At 46.0% G+C, this 19,405-nt stretch overlaps 1 protein-coding gene across 2 annotated transcripts in view; it reads left to right on the top strand.

The window, feature by feature from the left end:
- Nucleotides 1-16,976, top strand: part of MMRN1 (multimerin 1) — a 65,964-nt gene extending 48,988 nt beyond the window's left edge. For both annotated transcript variants that reach the window (XM_083756370.1, XM_083756369.1), the window contains exons 7-8: nt 10,974-11,123; nt 15,197-16,976. In XM_083756370.1, coding sequence (XP_083612496.1) covers nt 10,974-11,123; nt 15,197-15,618 — 572 coding nt within the window. In that variant the 3' untranslated portion in view covers nt 15,619-16,976. The remainder of the gene's footprint in view (nt 1-10,973; nt 11,124-15,196) is intronic.
- Nucleotides 16,977-19,405: the final 2,429 nt, after the last annotated feature.

Raw genomic sequence — 19,405 nt, 5'->3', positions numbered from 1 at the left:
AATTGTTATGGAGTGTAAGGATGGAATTTGCATCCAGGTCCCTAATTTAGTAGGAAAGGACTGAGTGTGCTTTGCAAGAGGACTGTGGAAATAAGGAATCCAGGTCAATCCAGACCAAATTAGCACTAGTTTTTATACCGACCAAATAATCTGAGATCAAATTTAAAACGATATTTCAGGAGAGAAGCCTTTGACAAAATGACATTGTTTTGTGCACAATAAGGTAAATTGGTGAACGGCAAAGGCATTTTTATTCTTTTATGTCTCCCGTCATCTTTTTCTTTATTTCCATTCCTTCCACCTCGGTGCACACGCTCAAGACATGCCTCGAGTCAAGTGCTTGCAGTTCATCTGATAATCAAGCACGCAGGAAGTTTAAAGTGGATTGGGGCTTCAATAATGTTTCCACTTTATTTCATATCTCGCTGCTTACTCATTCTGCCTTAAACCGCTGGAAGCATTTTCTGCGCAGCAGTGAAACAGCAGAAGTCAGCAGCTGTGTGGATAAAGTGCCTCGGCCTTTTTTTGTGGGCTGAACAGCATCTTTTCATGCGAAACTTTACCGTGTTCCAGCCAAAGCTGCTCCTTCACAACAGGCAGTATTGCATTCAACACATATATGTGACAAAGATTATTTCCAGGACAGTGGGAAGTGGGAGTCGAAATATGAAGCTACCTCAGTCTGCTGGTCCATCTAGCTCAGTATTCCTTACTGGCTTTCAAGGATCTCATGTAGGAGTCTTTTTTCACAACTGATACCTGACATTCTTTAACTGGAGATGACAGGGGTGGAATCTGTGCTTTTCTGTTTGAAAGCCATGTACTTCATCAATGATCTATGGCCCAATGAATTGTTACAGTGTTTATCAAATATGCTATTCTGTTCATAGATTCATAGGATTGTGGAGTTGGAAGGGACCCTGAGGATCATCTAGCCCAACCCCTTGCAATGCAGGAACATGCAGCTGTCTTATACGGGGATTGAACCTGCAACCTTGGCTTTATCACCGCCATGCAAGTGAAAAGAATGTGTTCTTTTCTCTAGGTCAGGGGAGCCAACACAGTGCCTTCGAGATGTTGTTGGACTATAACTCTCATCATTCCTGACCATTGGCCATGCTGGCTGAGACTGATGGGAATTGGAGTTCAACAATATCTACATTGCTTACCCCCATGCACCATGTTCTTGTATAGCCTCCTGGTTTACGGTTACCTATTGTTGCTTCCTTAATCAACGCTCATGGCCCACTGGGGAAGAAAGTTGTACTAACTTGCAAGGTGAAGGTTGAAAGGAGCAGGTTGAATGTTTTAAAATATGGGCAGAGAAGGGAAAAGGGCCATGAGCTTTTGGAGCTGGCTAGCCAGAGCCTAGGACTTGCCAATTAGAAGGTTGGCAGTTTGAATCCCCACTACGGGGTGAGCTCCCATTGCTCGGTCCCTGCTCCTGCCAACCTAGCAGTTCAAAAGCACGTCAAAGTGCAAGTAGATAAATAGGTACCGCTCCGGCGGGAAGGTAAATGGCGTTTCCATGTGCTGCTCTGGTTCGCCAGAAGCGGCTTAGTCATGCTGGCCACGTGACCCAGAATCTGTACGCCAGCTCCCTCAGCCAATAAAGCGAAATGTGTGCCACAACCCCAGAGTCGGTCATGACTGGACCTAACGGTCAGGGGTCCCTTTACCTTTACCTTAGCAATAGGCAGTCATGGTGGAGCTCAAGAATGCTATATGCTTTTGAGCAGACTGCTGCTGCTATGTCTCTAACTCTGTGAGCGAGTGCACCTACCTAAGATGGTTGGATGGCACCTTGTACGCCTCCTTCCAGCAACTCCTGCAGCTAAACTAGAGCCAAACATATTGCTCTGCTTTCCTTTGGACCAGATCCGTAAGTCATCTGGGAAGCCCAGCACCTTCATACACACTATCCAGGCTTGCACCACAGGGTGGGCATTTCGGTGCTGCTACGGCAGCTGTTTGACTTTACCCCTGAAGACACACTCCATGGGCACTCGAGACAGACAGATGCCAACAACAAGTCATACCAGACTTGCCAAATTATCAATCTGGAATTCTTATACCAGACTTCCAGCTTTCTCTGGGCTTTAGTCAGAACTCTCAGACAAAGGGAAGAGTGGGTGAAAACCCCTCCAATTTTAGCATCCTCCTGCCACCCCTTCTCCATTGTCTCTTGCAGCAGAGCTATACCTGAAGAAACTGTCACAGGAGGAACACACCACTCAGGGTCCTTCCTGAACAATTTCTCCCCCGCTTCAACAGACACCCGCTGTCTATTGCACCACCTAGCCTAGTTTAAACAGGTGGAGATTTCCCCTTTCTCTGCTCTCTCTCTCCCAACCCCTTCCCCTCAGCGTTTTTCCACTCTAATTCCCCAGCCACACTGCTAGCAGAGAGCAGCCCGAGATTTACATATTCATTCATTAATTAATAGTATTTATGTGCCACCCATTAACCAAGTACCCTGAGCAGCTTACGGTAACAATAAAAAAACCATATAAAGGTACAATTCTAAACCACAAAGTAGAATGCATAATGCAGCATTAAAAATTTCAGCAGAGAATAAAAAGAACCCTCTCCGATGACAATTCCGAGCTTTACCTTGGCAAACTGAGAGGGGAGGAGGTGATCTCCTCCAACACTCTGCTGCTGTTGCTATAGGTGGTGTTGCTGTGGGGATGGTGGGGGCAGGGAGGTGAGGGGACTGGTCCTCGATGGGTCAACAAAAGCTTTAAGGCAAAGGAAACCACCTCTCTCTTCAGCCGGTCTGACACTCTCCCACTCCCACTTTTACTACATGGTAGGAACTGATATCAGGCTCCCCACCACCCGGGGTGGGGGGGGGACGACCCAGTTGGCATTATAAGCAGAGCACTGCCCTGATAGAGATGTCAGAGGATTCCAACAGAAATGAAAATGGGAGCAGAAATTCCATGGGGGTTCAGGGAAACATGAGATGGTTTGGTGGGCTGAAGCAGGAGGCAGGGACGGAAGGGGCTTTGCCCCCCCTCAATATTTGCTGGCAGGGGGCCAAGCCCCAATCCCAATATCAAGGGGCCCCAAACACACCAGCCTCCCGCCTGCAAACACACTCTCTGCGCTCCCCATCCCTTCCGCTGATGCAACATCACACATGCATCAAGCATTATGCGCACGATGTCACACTCACACGACACGTGCTGGGCCCCCCAATCTTGGGCACAAGTAATGCCTCTGGTACAACACCTCTTGAAACAGCCATGCCTTTCCCCCCCAAAAAATCCTGGGAGCTGTAGTTTGGTCAGAATGCTGAGAGTTGTTAGAAGACACTATTCTCCTTACAGAGCTACACCACTGAGCCTCTTGGACTTGCCGATCGGAAGGTCGGTGGTTCGAATCCCCACAACGGAGTGAGCTCCCATTGCTCTGTCCCAACTCCTGCCAACCTAGGAGTTCGAAAGCGCACCAGTACAGGTAGATAAATAGATACCGCTTTGGCGGGAAGGTAAACAGTGTTTCTGTGCACTCTGGTGAAATATACTCAGAGTCGCAAAGTGTTCAACTCAGTACATAACATCTGGCTTCTGTCATGGTGTTCCATTGCGCCAGTGGTGACCAGCCATGCTGGCCGCATGACCCAGAAAGCTGTCTGTGGACAAACACCAGCTCCTTCTGCCTGAAAGCGAGATGAGCGCCATACCCCCATAGTCACCTTTGACTGGACTTAACCATCCGAATTCCCTGTGAAGGGGGATTGATTCTTAAACCACTCTGTAAACTGTAACTCTGTGGTTCTAGATTCAGGTAGGTAGCCGTGTTGGTCTGACGGAGTCGAAATAAATAAGAAAATAAGAAAATTGTCCAGCAGCACCTTAGGGACCAACTAAGTTTGTTCTGGGTATAAGCTTTCATTTGCATGCACACTTCTTCAGATTCTTCTGTGAATACTCTTAATGAACTACAGCTCCCAGAATTCTTTCAGGGAAGACACAACTATTTAAAGTGGCATCACAGTGATTTAAATGTATGGTCTGAATGTGACCCTAAAGTTTCCCATGAACAGCTTGCACCTGGGCAGCAGACTGAGCAGGCACATACAGGTCCACACTTTCCTGCTATGCTGAGGTGTATTTCTATTTAAATTCTAGTACATTATGTCTAATGTTTGCATGGATAGATATAAATTAGCACATGCACATTTTATGTAAATTGGTGTCTTCTCTTTTGGTGAGGCCAAAATGGACACTCTAATTGCCTATCTACATTCTCTCCCATCTCTAAGGTAGCCCATTTTCACAGATGTTCTTCCAGCGTTAGTCTATTTCTCTTTGAGAGAAGGAGAGGTGGACATATAGGGAGAAAGAGCAATTGGAGGTCAGTGCGAAGGAGAGGCTAGAGTTTTCTTTTTCCAAATTTTTTTTGTCTCCAGGCTTTCTAAACCACCTGCCGCTCTGACCCCTAAACCTTCCCCCCTTCTACTCCCATAGTCTGAGCCTCTAGAAGCCCAACAAGCCTTCTGGGGGAAATGGAGGCCACAAAATATTTATTCATTCTTACATTTGTGCCTCACTATTCCACTAAAGAGTCTACATGGTTCTCCTTCTCTCCATTTTATCCTTGCCATGACACCCCTGCGAAGTAGACTATAGGCTGGCCTGGCTGAGTGAGCTTCATGGTTGAGTTGGGATTCGAACCCTGGTCTCCCACCATCCTAAGCCATACCAGCTCTCAAAAATGTTTAGCTGAAAATGCCAACCGCATCCGGTGGCATCCCAAACACCGAGGCGTCCACTGTTGCTTTGTTGTTGTTCGGTGCCAAAGCTCCTTTGTGAACGTCTTTTGCACTCTGAGTTTTAATTGCGAGAGATTGATCGTTACCCTAATTCAGTTTGACTCTCCATGCTTCAACTTTGCATATTCAGTGCAATAGGGCAGGAGACAGATGAAAGGGGTTTTTGTTGTTGTTTGCAATTTAGCGCAGAGGGAAAGCACTGACTCTGTCTCGGAGAAAATGGAGTAGCTACAAGAGCAGCAACCTCTTCTTGCTGCAGTACCAGCGGCCCTCCCCAAACCGAACTCTTGTCAGTGGGAGAGAGGGCAGTACATTGTCATCCCTGCTCATTCAGTCCTTAGGTCCCCTTAGGTGATGGACAAAAATAAGCCGTTCGGCCATCCTGAAACGAATTGAAATAGCTTCTCATCGTTATTACATTGGTTCACAGACTATTGGGACAGAGGCAATGTGGATCTTTTATTTACACAGAGCTGATATGTGGCACACTGGCAGCCTCAAGGCACCATCACACGATGCACATAGCATACCCCGCAACATCCCCTCAAAAAGCTCAACTTTTGTGTCCAGATTTTTTACTTCTTGAAATATGGCAACCCTACTTCACCCCCAATAACCAGACAACATTCCACGTTGTCTGAGCTCCTTTCGGATTACTTTTGTCCTCTCTCACACATCCCTTTTCATTTCCCGCCACACACACCGCTAAAGAGGATGGCACCATTTGAGCCTGGATAGCTCAGTTGATTAGAGTGTGGTGCTGATAATGCCAAGGTTGCAGGTTCGATCCCCGTATGAAACAGCTGCATATCCCTACATTGCAGGAGGTTCAGCAGTTCTCGACCGGTGGGTCCCCAGATGTTGTTGGACTACAACTCCCATCTTCCCTAAGCTCTGGCCTTGCTAGCTAGGGATGAGTTGTAGTCCAACAACATCTGGGGACCCACAGGTTGAGAACCGCTGGAAGGTCCTTTCCAACTCTACAATTCTGTGATTCTATGTAGAGGATAAACTCCTTATTAGTATGTAGAACAAGTGGGACCTGCAACAAAATGTTGCAGTATGATCAGTGTTCCAGTCAATCCACAATGACTGTGTCCCAGACACTTTATTTCATTCCTGTTCCAACCCATCCATTTCTCTCTCTCTCTCTCTCTCTCTCTCTCTCTCTCTCACACACACACACACACACAAACAGCCAATAGCATTCTATGGCTACTAAGCATGCTCAATCTTCATTGGGCTGTCTTGAGATATGGTTCCCCACCCCCTTTTTGGTTTCTCACTCCCCCTGAAAAGCAGGATACATGATCACACTAGGGAGGATAGGCCAAAGAGGGCTTCAAATGATGTAAAGGAAATGTAAAGAAAATTCACCTTAGTGTGGTACAGTGGTTAGAGTGTCAGACTAGGACCTGGGAGATCAGGGTTCAAATCCCCACTGAGCTAGAAGCTCACATGGGGCTCACATTATTGTATACAATAAATCTCTGTCCACAGAGACAACTAGACAACTGTTTTGGGTTCCTCTTTATCTCCATCATATGTATCTGAAGAAGTGTGCATGCACACGAAAGCTCATACCAAGAACTTAGTTGGTCTTTAAGGTGCTACTGGAAGGATTTTTTTTGTTTTGACTATGGCAGACCAACACGGCTACCTATCCATCATATCTTCATCTCTTTATCATATGGAAGTTGCAAGTGCCAGGGGTGTGGCTTTAGGGCGCTGCCTAGGGTGGCAGTTGACACACCGCCCGAAAAAGAGGATATGCACCACTGTAAAAGAGGACCACCAATCTGCATAGAATTTGCATGTGCTAATTTATATGCATCTAAATGCAAATTTGAAAATAATTAGCAGAATTTGAATTTCACAGAAGGGAAGCCAATTACTTACCCATGCAAATCACTCCCCTCAAATCTTTAAATTGATTTGCACCCCAATAAGATCACCCAAATAAGTTCTTACTCAATTAATTTATCACCGAGATCATCCAGAAATCAATCTGAAATCAATTTCCCTTTATTAACTACCCCCATTCAATTCAATCATCACATCATTACCCCACTAATAAAATTCAAAATAAATAGGGCGCACATTGTGATTCCCTTCAGGTGGTAGGGGGGGATTTTTATTGCTAGTCAAGGTGGCCAGTGGGTGGTCTATCTTTTCCTTTTCTGTCCCCACCCACATTAAAATAGAAGGCAAATTAACTCTGTGTAGGGGCAACCATCTCTGTGTGTGTAACAAATTCCCTGGAAAGGAAATGAAAATTGCCCTTCTGAGATGCAGACGTTGAGGTTTCAACTCACAGAGCATCAGCAGTGAGTCTTTCTTTTGGCTCAAGTAAGTGGGGGGAAAGAAGAAGGAGAAAGCTGGACCATCCATTGGGACATCATGTCCTCCCGTGTCTCTGACACTGGACATAGGGAAAATCTATTCCTGCATATCCATTTAAATATTGGGCTATTTCATAGAAGAGAGGACACCTTACCATGTTGTCCCTGCCCCACTCCTTCATCCATGCACTCGAAAACACTTGCAGGAGACTAGAATGCACATTTATGTATCACAACAAAATAGGAAATGCATCGCTGGTGAAGAGAGTGGATATTTACATAAAACTTGCGTATGCTAATCTATGTGCGTGGGAGCCAATTTAGAAAGTTATTTCTGTATAGGCATAGCTACAAACTTAGAAATGATGGCTGTCATTTAAAGAGTAAAATACAGCACATTTCCATAGTGGGGAAGAGAGTGACTAGGGGGCTCATGTGCCTGCTCAGTTCAGTTCTAAAGTCCTCACACTTCTTTCTTTTGGTACTTCTTCTTTACACCAGACTTGGGCTGGACAGCCCTTCAAAGGGAAGACTGTCCTACAGGTCACAGTAGTGGGGATAAGCTGAAGAAGGGACTCAGAATGATGTCAAGGAGATATAATTTAGCTTACACTTTCCCCATAGTGTTGTGTAGTGGTTAGAGTGCCAAACTAGGGCCTGTGAGACCACGGTTTCAGCCAGTGGGGTGAGGACAGTCCAAGCCAGCCACTGCCCCTCAGCCTAACCTACTTCATAGGGTCGTTGTGAGGATAAAACGAGGGGGGCAAGAGCCATGCACTCCTTGGAGGAAAAGGCAGTATATGCATGTCATAAATACATAAATGTGATGGGATTTTTGTTGCTGCTGCTGTTGTTATCAGGCAGCCTTAACCAAGCATTTTCCTTCCAGATGTTTTGGGCCACAACCCCAGCTGGCTGGAGTTGATGGGGTTGTACAGTGGTGCCTCAGGGTACATACGCTTCAGGTTACATACACTTCAGGTTACAGACTCCGCTAACCCAGATATAGTGCTTGAGGTTAAGAACTTTGCTTCAGGATGAGAACAGAAATCGTGCTCTGGCGGCAGAAGGCCCCATTAGCTAAAGTGGTGCTTCAGGTTAAAAACAGTTTCAGGTTAAGTACAGACCTCCGGAACGAATTAAGTACTTAACCCGAGGTACCACTGTAATCTGAAACATCTGGAAGGGAAAAGCTTGGTCAAGGCTAACATGAGGCATCTCCCATTTATGTGACCCTTACCTGTGGCTTGAAGCCATGCTGTCCAAACCTAGGTTTGCCCCCACAGTGAGAACATGCAGTAGCACCTGGTGTGTATGTTGATTTCCTCCAATCTCTGGGCAAACCCTAAATATGAAGCTAAGTGAGGCACTCTTGGCACTCGAACTGCACTCCTACATTGCTTTATCCTGAGCCTTATTGTTGTGATAGATGAGATGCAATGTGTTCGCGGGGGGAAAGCGGCGAGAGAAAATAATTACTTAAGTCGGACAGAAACTCCTTGGCGTGATGCAGTCCATAAACCTCATCTGTCTACCCCCAGGAGCAGTGTGCTGTGGGGGGAGGTCCCCCCACCCCACTTTGCACAAAGCGCACAAAGCTTTGCATTCAGCCTGGCAAGCTCAAATCCATCACCGTCGAAGTGCTGCGACCGAGGAGCGCCATGGCATCTGAAATGACTGGGCTGGAAATTAAAGATAGCTCAGAGTGCCGATGAAGTGCCTGTGAAAAGAGGCAATTCCACACATCTGCCGGCAATCAGCGCTTATTCTGAAACACCCTTTTCATCACCCCACACCTAGCCTGCTTCTTGAGCGTTCTTGGGCTTTCTTTCTTTCAAGTTTCAGAGGCTGGCCCACTTGGCAATCTCATTGCAAGAATGTGCATACCCCTTTTGTCACTGCGTAGGACTCTTAAGAGCTGGAATTGTTGAATAGTCTCTGGCAATTCAATTTGTCTAATCCCCAGATGACAGAGAGCTGTGATTTACAGTGGACAGTTCAAGGGGAAAGGGGAATTGTCCCTCACACTTCAGGCCGGTTTATCCATGGCATAGAATCAAGCAATAATCAAGTTTTACTGTGATTGTACCTCTTCAGTCTGTAGGGATGTGGGTGGCACTGTGGGTTAAACCACAGAGCCTAGGACTTGCCAATCAGAAGGTCGGCGGTTCGAATCCCTGCGACGGGGTGAGCTCCCATTGCTCGGTCCCTGCTCCTGCCAAACTAGCAGTTCGGAAGAACGTCAAAGTGCAAGTAGATAAATAGGTACCACTCCAGCGGGAAGGTAAACGGCATTTTCGTCTGCTGCGCTGGTTCGCCAAGTGGCTTAGTCATGCTGGCCACATGACCCAGAAGCTGTATGCCGGCTTCCTCAGCCAATAAAGCAAGATGAGCGCTGCAACCCCAGAGTCGGCCACGACTGGACCTAATGGTCAGGGGCCCCTTTACCTTTACCTTACCTCTTCAGTCTACGGCAGGTGGGAGAAACCTTTGGCCCTGCAGATCTTGATGAACTGCAACCCCCATCAGACCCTGCAAGCATGACCAACGTCCAAGGATGATGGGAGTTGTAGTTCACCAACATATGGAAGGTTCCCCACACCTGGCCTACAGATAGAAGCAGAGCCGGCCAGCCTTTGAAGTAGGGTGAGGTAGCTGCCTCAGGCAGCAGAAGTGCAAAAGATGGTGGTCCACCTGCCCCACCGCTTCTGCCACCAGCAGAATGCCCCCTCTCACTGGAAGCGTTCCAGTGTGTGGCATTGTCTTCCCCATCCCTCAGTGATGCGGAGGGGACATTCCAACGCACCATGTTGCCACTCGTCTTCCCCACTCCTGGGGCAGAGAGGTGAGCATCGAAGCCTTGTGGAAATCTCACCGAGTTTGGCAAGCATGTGTATGTTCTGGCATGAGGAGGAAATAGAGGGCAGGGCATAGAAGCAGTGTGGGGGCAGGAAGCAGTACATTCCTTTTTTCTCCTCAGGTGGCAAAAGAGGGTGGGCCGCCTGTGAATAGGAGCTCTTTAGTACTTGCTAGTTTGTAAGGTGGCACACTTACCTCTGCCATGTCTTTAATGCATTACCTCTACACCAGTGGTGGCCAAACTTGGCCCTCCAGCTGTTTTTGGACTACAACTCCCATCATCCTTAGCTAACAGGACCAGTGGTCAGGGATGATGGGAATTGTAGTCCCAAAACAGCTGAAGGGCCAAGTTTGGCCACCACTGCTCTACACAGACACCTGCATGTGTTGAAAGCCTCCTGCTGAAGTACACAAATGGTACGATTCAGGTTTCTGTATGTACAGATGCCCACCTCACGTGGCATATTATGCCTGGGAGAGCCTTTGCCCAATCTTTAATTTCAAGATGCTTCCAGCTCTGCCCTAGGATAATTGCATGGCCTGGGGCAAGCGACTCAAAGGGAGGTCCCCATCTGTAAAATGGGAGCAGGATTGTAAAGCGCTAAGTAGCATATAAATGAGGGATAAAATACTATTTGACAGTATGTTTGGACATGGAGGCTGGGACTGAGCTCTTCCCTCATGCCTTGGATTGGCAGAAATGAGGAGCAATTAGCCAGTCGAGACCCAGTCAGTGGCAGTAAGCAGTGTCTGACTAAATTCCCCAGTGGCAAATAATATTAAGCAAAAACACCACTACCACACAATCCTGGGAAATGGTGTAATTTATATGCAAATAAACAATGGTGGTTGTCTTTCTCCCCATATCGCCTCTAACTCGAGATTCAAATACAGCTAGGGAAGAGTTGGCGTAGGAAGCTGCAATCTGGAAGTCTTTGCAAAGCTTCCTGCTTTTGTGCCTTCATGTCCTTCTTTCCCATTCAATGCAGGTGATTATCTGAGCTGCAGCAGCTCCCCGTGCCAAAATGGGGGGACCTGTGTCAATGAGAGGAAGAGCTTTGTCTGCGCTTGCCGCTATCCTTTCGGAGGAGCCAACTGCAGCACGAAGATGGTGGCGGAAAACGCTCCTACAAGTATAGGCGAGTATAAGTGCGACCTAAGCCATCCCTTTGCCTGTGCCTCTTCTGCTATAGATCAGAGATTACGAGACCCAAGTTCTCTCTCCTAGTTCCTCTCGACAAAAGCTCCCCAGTGGCAGAGTCATGGCTTTCTCTCTCTCCTTTAAAGCACTCGGTTCATGATGAGAGTCCGCAATCCCCCCTTTTGATGCGTCCCACATCACAAAGTATAAAATTTGATTTCTTTCACAAGCCTGTCCATAAAAAAATAATAATAGCAAGCAGCCCTATGGAGGGATTGAACAAGATGGTTGTCAGCCGAGCAGCGCTATCATAAATAGGCCAGAGCAAGCTGGCAATTTTTTTGTTACAGAGGCTGTGAAATTGCAATATTGGGAAATTACGCGTTTGACTAAGGCTGCGCCTTCCATTTCAAAATATAAATAAATAAATAAATAAATAAGGCAACGGACATTCGAGCCTGAGGTCTGTGTGTGCGGCAGCAGTTCCTTTCTCACATTCCCACAGGAGGGGAGAAAATGGAATTGGTGCCTCTTGCCTGTGGTTCTTCATGAGTTCAGGAAAAGGTGTGAATCGCACTAGTTTATGTACAATGAGATGCATGTTGGCTCCACCTGAGTAAAACGGATCTCTGAAAAAGACTCATTCCTTCTTCATGCAGCACATAGCTAAACTATGGAACTCGCTCCGACAGGAGGCAGTGATGGCCAGCATCTTGGATGGTTTTAAAAGAGGATTAGACAAATATAACATAGCTGTCAACCATCCCTTATTTGGCGGGAAAGTCCCTTATCCCAGCGCCATGTCCCACTGCTGTCCCTTATTGATGATGTCCCTTAAATTTCCCGGGTTTCAAAGGAAGCACCTCCTCTCCCCCCCTCCCTCCCTGACGGCCAGGGAGGAAGGAGGCTCCAGCTGTGCTGCTTGGCTGCGTTGCTCACCCAATAAGGAGTCTAAGAATGACTGGGGGTGGAGCTTGCATGCCTTGTACCCGGCCGCGTTGTCTGGGGACTCGCCTTTGGTCAGCGCTTCCCAGCAGAGAGGTGACGGTGGTTTTCCTTGCTGCATCCCCTTTGCTGGGTTGCTGCGCTGTGGGAACCACCGCTTGAGGCTTCGTTTGGTTGCTGGCTGGGCTTTCTGCCTTTGGCTCGGAGGGGCTCAGAAGCTGAACATACCTGTGTTCTGAAAATCCCTTATTTTGGCTGCTGATCCCTTATTTTCGAGGCTGCTGGTCCCTTCTTCTCAAATCTGTAAGTTGACAGCTATGAAATGTAATCATTTCACCATGTTGCTTGTTACATGTTCTCAGCACCATAGGTGCCGGCTCCCTGGGGCCCTGGGGCCCAAGCACCCACAAAATTCCCCACGAAGGGGCCTGGCACCCACAAATTTTGGCGCCAGAGCCATGCACGCTACATGGCACACACGTCCCCAGACACCCATGGTCATGGAGCCAAGCTGGCACTCCTGCTTAGCTCCTTTGGACCATTTTGCACAGTGTGCAAGCAACAATTTGGAGCAGACACTCAATAGGGAGCCATGGGCAGTCTCATGAGGACAAGGTCAGTTCCAAGGTGGGTCCCTCCTTCATCACTTGGCAACCCTGGCAAACGTCCCTGAATGCAGAAGCAGCAGTCAGTGGCATCAGCCCTCCGATGGGTCCGCCATTTTTCATTTCCCACAGTGACTCCAATGAAGCATCATTCTGGGGGCATTCTGGGAAATTAGAAGAGGAGCTCCCAGACTCAGCTGCCCAGGGCAGTCATTGGGGTGGGGGTAGAATCATAGAATTGTGGAGTTGGAAGGGACCACAGCGGTCATCTATTCCAACATGTTGCAATGCAGGAATCTGTTGCCCAGTGTGGGGATAGGATACCTTGTGTTTGATCACACTCACATCTTCCATTTTTAGGCATTCCCCTCAAATTTATTAGATATCTCCCTCCCAAAGTGATTTGTGAAATGTCCCTTAAGTGAGTTACAACATTCGTAACAAAAATAATACAGTGGTACCTCGGGTTGCAGACATTTCAGGTTACAGAAGCTTCAGGTTACAGACTCCGCTAACTCAGAAATAATACCTTGGGTTAAGAACTTTACTTCAGGATGAGAACAGAAATCACGCAGCGGCGACGCGGTGGCAGTGGGAGACCCCATTAGCTAAAGTGGTACCTCAGGTTAAGAACAGTTTCAGGTTAAGAATGGACCTTCAGAACGAATTAAGTTCTTAACCCGAGGTACCACTGTAATGTGGGAGGGATTTGTGTCTGGGTTTGAGCTCTCGCACCAACATAGACTCTGCTCGGCCACAAATGTTCAGTTGAGGCATCACAGTGACGCTTGCTATAAAAATGAGCAAGCTGAGATTTGCATTTGGAATACATGAAATCTGTGTTTTATGCCTCTCTCAGCCACAATTTTGTCGTTTCTCAATCATTTTTTTACAGTGGTGCACACATTGGTTTATATGCTACGGGTGAAGGAAACGAAACAAAGGACATTTTTATTTCCCCATTTATTATTATTATTATTAAGCTTCCAAATCTCCCCAATCTTTGCTTGCGAGCAAAATTTTGGGCATATGCAAGCATGTTACATTTGCAAAAATCTGTGACACAGCCATTGGGGGGGGGGGGAGAGAATGGCATGAAAGCTTTTCTTCTTAATAATGCAGCACAGTCAAGACTGAAATTTCCTTGCTGTTTCCGAAAAAAAGAAGCATTTTTTTCCCCTATTGGTGCGTTTGACGCTAATTGTGGAGAAAATTGCTTTCTATACAGTACTTAAGAATTCATTCCGCTTTTCTTCTTTAGCTTCTTGAGAACTTGACAGGAGGCCTGGGGGGAAAGTTTACAACCACCCCTGTGTCTGCAATACAGAGTTGATCCCATTTAAATAGGCAATTCCGCTTGAGGAGAAAACAACAAAAGGCAGATCTGGATGTTATGGCAGACGTGGGGTGAACGTCGAAAATAGCAGCTCTACGTGTAGATCTTCCTGCTCGCCTGTACTTACACTCGCTCCATAACATGACAGCATTGTGCTGGTTTCCTCACCTTTTTGCTTTGTACTATTGGCTGCTGTGGGGCAGGCAGTAGGACAGGGTTCACAGTGAGGTAGAGGAGGGAGAAGGTGTCTTATCAGCCCAACGTATTTCAAATCTTATGACTCTTACTCAGGCATAAAACAGCTAAACCAAGGATGAGTGGTTGTGACCTTTAAACCCCTAAATGGCTTCGGCCCTGTATACCTGAAGGACCGTCTCCATCCCCATCACTCAACCCGGACACTGAGGTCCAGCACCGAGGGCCTTCTGGTGGTTCCCTCACTGTGAGAAGTGAGCTTACAGGGAACCAGGCAGAGGGCATTCTCGGTGGTGGCGCCCGCCCTGTGGAACGCCCTCCCATCGGATGTCAAGGCAATAAACAACTACAGTGGTACCTCTGGTTAAGAACTTAATTCGTTCCAGAGGTCCATTCTTAACCTGAAACTGTTCTTAACCTGAAGCACCACATTAGCTAATGGAACCTTCCGCTGCCGCCACACCACCAGAGCACAATTTCTGTTCTCATCCTGAAGCAAAGTTCTTAACCTGAGATACTATTTCTGGGTTAGCGGAGTCTGTAACCTGAAGTGTATGTAACTTGAAGTGTATGTAACCCAAGGTACCACTGTATCTGACTTTTAGAAGACATCTGAAGGCAGCCCTGCTCAGGGGAGTTTATAATGTTTGATGTTTTATTGTGGTTTTTATCATTTCTTGGAAGCTGCCCATAGTGGCTAGGTCAACCCAGTCAGACACGAGTCATATAAATAATAAACTATTATAATTATTAACCATTAGCTATGCTGGCTGGGGTCAGAGGAAATTTTAGGATATTGCAACTTTGAGGTCTCCTCAACCTTCATTTCTGAGTTTCATTGGATGTTATAGGAAAGAAATACACATTGGTCTGGCAATTTCAATAACAGACCCATGATTGCCATAACATCTAGCTTCACCCAACGGTTCTAGCAAATGTGCTTATCTTATCTTTGCTTATCTTTGCATTATGTTTGCCCCCCCCTTGCAGATTTTACAAAAGGATCTTACAGATATGCACCAATGGTGGCCTTTTTTGCTTCACACACCTATGGAATGAATACTCCTGGCCCTATTCGATTTAACAATCTGGATGTCAACTATGGGTCTTCCTATGTCCCAGCAAATGGACGGTTCCGTGTGCCATACCTTGGCATTTATGTCTTCGAATACACCATTGAATCAAACAGCCCACTCCTCTCAGGCTACCTAGTGGTCGACGGAGTAGACAAGCTGGGCTTTCGGTCTGAAAACACGAAGGAGAACAAATACCTGGAGAGAGTGGTTACTGGAGATGCCTTACTGGAACTGAACTACGGGCAAGAAGTCTGGCTCAGGCTGGCAACAGGCTCTATCCCAGCCAAATACCCACCTGTCACTACATTTACTGGCTACATATTGTACCGCACATAAATTCCATTCTATAGAAAAGTGGTCACTCACAGTGGAAACTCTTCTCTTTTGCTTCTAATAAAAATAACTCTTGTTTGAGGTTGCCATCTTTTCTTTTAACAGCTGCATGATAGGCAGACATGAGGCATGAAACCTCTTTCCAAATCAGCATCTTCGTGCTGTAGGAAGCAACATTCTGCCTGCCACACAGATGTTAAAAGCAGGAGAGGCCTTGTGGAAAATAGGTGGTGAGGCCCATCTCATTAGATAGTTACCTGAATGTCCAATTTTGAAAACGGCCAGCTGTCCCATTGCACCTTTGATTGGCAAAATGGAAGTATTTGTAAATAGGTCTCCCATAGTTCTAGGCACCCCATCAGCTGAATGTCTTCAGTGTGTCCATTATTTTTATGCAGCTGTTTTGCACCAGCATAAAAGAAATGTACAAGAAGTTATGCATGTTATCACCATTGTTTAAGTGAATTTGATTTCAGTCACTTTTGGGGTTTGTGTGACGTAGGCCACCAGTGGGTAAAACTTAAGCCTTGCTTTTATGGTCCACCAGCCAGTTGTACAATAGTGGCTCAGGGTGGGGGCAGACATACACTAAGTTTTTAGGGACCTCTGAATGCATGCTTAACTCTGGAACTGAGCTTACAGCCCTGTCACACAAGGATCCTTTCCTGGATTCCCTCCCATTTTCCTTCAGTTCAGCCTTCCACTTCAGGGTGTGGAAAGCCTTTTTGTTGTTGCTCTTGTCAAGCTACTGAGATTCCAAAACACATGTAGTGTCTACTGCAAATCACTCAGTAGATTCCTTCTGCCCACCCTGTCCTGGCATAGCCATTTGCTCATGTACTAGGCAGATCGTGATGACACCATTTTCTATTTTGGGAGGAAGCTGTTGGGATGGCGGGTGCCATCGAGCTGAGAAGGGCCCACCTTTGTGATTGGAATGGTCACATAACCAGACCAGCAGAATGGGACTGCATCACTGGGAGCCTTTCCCAACCCAATGGGTCTACGTCTGTGAAAGGGGCCTGCTTAGGAAGCACCTAAGCTTTTGAATCCCGAGTCCAAAATGGCTAGATTTCATTAGGTTTCACTCTTCATTTGGTTACATAGAATACTTAGTTGAAGAAGCAATGTGCACATGGCCAAATAAAACCATGCCTGCATATATACTCAATTGGCTTCCGTTTAGTCTCACCACCACCCTTTCATTTTTATTTGTTCATACCAAAATTTGTAGACATGTAAGGTATTCACATTTTACCTTGAAAAGATTCCATCTAAACAGCAGAATTCCAGGAAGTGTAACCTCTCTGTAACTGCGAACTTCCAATAAGTTTTTAATAAATTGTGCGGCACACACTGAACAGATTAAGAAATCAATCAGAGCACTAAAAGAAGTGTGATGCTATGAGACAACTGAATGAAAGTAGTCAGGGCAGGCCAAGACATTTTGGTGCCTGAGGCAAAGGACAAGAGAGTGCCGGCTCCCTGGTCCATGTGCAGAAGCCAGCTGGGCTGCCACTTGAACCTTAACACTAGTGATGGAATAGTGTCATCCCATGCCGCCTGCCCAGCACCTCTTTCTTGAGGGGTACACCTCCTTCTGCCAAGTGGTAGGGCCGGCCCTGATGGTGGTTTCTCTTGCTTTAAAAATAGCAGCAATGATTGTTGAGGTGGGAATATATATATATATATATATATATATATATATATATATATATATCGCCTAATTCCAGGGAGTTATATGGTTTACACAATACACCACTCACAGGGGTGAGCTTTGATGAAAACCTGATCAACAATCCATATATTTAATCTGCGGCTCATAAATTAGACAATTAATAGCACCAATTAAGGGGTTAACACATTCATCCCCCTCACTTCCTGCTGGGTCACATTCACTGATAATGAATCCATGATGCCTAAAATGTTAGGCAAAAAAAGAAAATGGGTGGGAGACTGCGGCAAGGGAACTGTATATTATTTACAACTGCTGTTGAGAATAACACTGGCTCAGCTCATGCTTTGCTTTTTTAATCCTGTCTTCTGTTTATAAAAGTAATCTCCAACACACCATGAACTCTGAATATATATATATATATATATATATATATATATATATATGCTTTCGTAGATTTTCACGGGTACAGGAATGCAGGTTTTGGTGTCCTCGGGTGTCTTCCCGTGTATATATATATTCCAACCATTTCTTTCATCAGCTGCACCTTATCTTTCTGTAAATACTTAAAATCCCCCATTTGTCACTAACCTATCCTAGCGTATCATTGAATTTTATCAAATGTCGTGCCCACATGGCTAAATCCCTCCCCACCCCTTGTATGACTTTGTCAGTTTAATAACCTGTTTAGCCCTCTTTATTCCTGCCATGGATAGGGCTAAATAGCGTGGAAATTACTCTGCGGATGAAATTCAAATGACCCACCAGAGACTGCGTCTCTCTCTTTAAATATGACTTTCACTGCCCTTCCTGCCCTCCCTGCTTAATCCTTCAAGCCAGGTCTCCATCTTCGGAGTGGCTAATTGTTTTCTTCTAAAGTCCATTTCTTGATAAGGCTCTCTTGTTGTATATTTTCCTCCCTGATACCAACAAATTTCATTTCCCCAGAGCAGACCTCTGACCTATAGCCCTTTCAAATAAATGCATTTACTGAGAGTACACCTATAATGAAAACCACACCCAATTTGCTGATTGAAAAAATAACACATATACACACTTCTCCATAGTTGTCCTCTTGAAGCTTGTTGGTTACACGTAATAATTTAACAGATGGATATTAAGACAACATAATGTTTCTAAGACTGGTGCAAGTCTTTTGAGAGTTCTGTTGCTGCCGTCAAAAAAAACAAAACAAACTATGGACGCATCTTTTTATTATTATTATTCTTTTGGAATAAACAAGAATTAACAAAACCAAAAAACACCATGTCTGCAGTTTTTGTCATGTCGGTTTACGTACAGAACACACAGAGAGCAAGCACAATTTGTGGACAACTCCAGGACCCCAGCATTAATTAATGGCCCCTTCAAATTAAAGCATCCCCCCAAAAATGAATATTGAGCAAATTGGCTTCTGGCTCCTCCTCCTCCACCACCACCTATTAACAAATGTTACATCTTCAACTCCTTCTCCCAGTCTGCTCAATCTTCCCTCTCTGACCGCTCATAGTCTTTTCCCCTTGGGGGTTCTCTTTGGAGATCCCCAGCTGGTGCCTCCCACCAGTCCTGGTGCATCCAGCCAGTCCATGACAACAACATCCCCTTTGCAGATGTCTCTGCTAACATGCAGTTAGATATGTCCCATCACCTCCTGGCAAATAGAAGGGGAAGAAATGGAGGCAGCGAGAGATTTTACTTTCTTGGGCTCCATGATCACTGCAGATGGTGACAGCAGTCACAAAATTAAAAGACGCCTGCTCCCTGAGAGAAAAGCAATGACAAACCTAGACAGCATCTTAAAAAGCAGAGACATCACCTTGCCAACAAAGGTCCGTATAGTTAAAGCTATGGTTTTCCCAGTAGTGATGTATGGAAGTGAGAGCTGGACCATAAAGAAGGCTGATCGCCAAAGAATTGATGCTTTTGAATTATGGTGCTGGAGGAGACTCTTGAGAGTCCCATGGACTGCAAGAAGATCAAACCTCTCCATACTGAAGGAAATCAGCCCTGAGTGCTCACTAGAAGGACAGATCGTGAAGCTGAGGCTCCAATACTTTGGCCACCTCATGAGAAGAGAAGACTCCCTGGAAAAGACCCTGATGTTGAGAAAGATTG

Source organism: Podarcis gaigeae, assembly GCF_964106915.1.
Source record: "Podarcis gaigeae genome assembly, chromosome: 9".
NCBI classification, from domain to species: domain Eukaryota; kingdom Metazoa; phylum Chordata; class Lepidosauria; order Squamata; family Lacertidae; genus Podarcis; species Podarcis gaigeae.
Note: the sequence above shows the minus strand (reverse complement) of the source record. Positions and strands in the feature narration are given on the sequence as shown.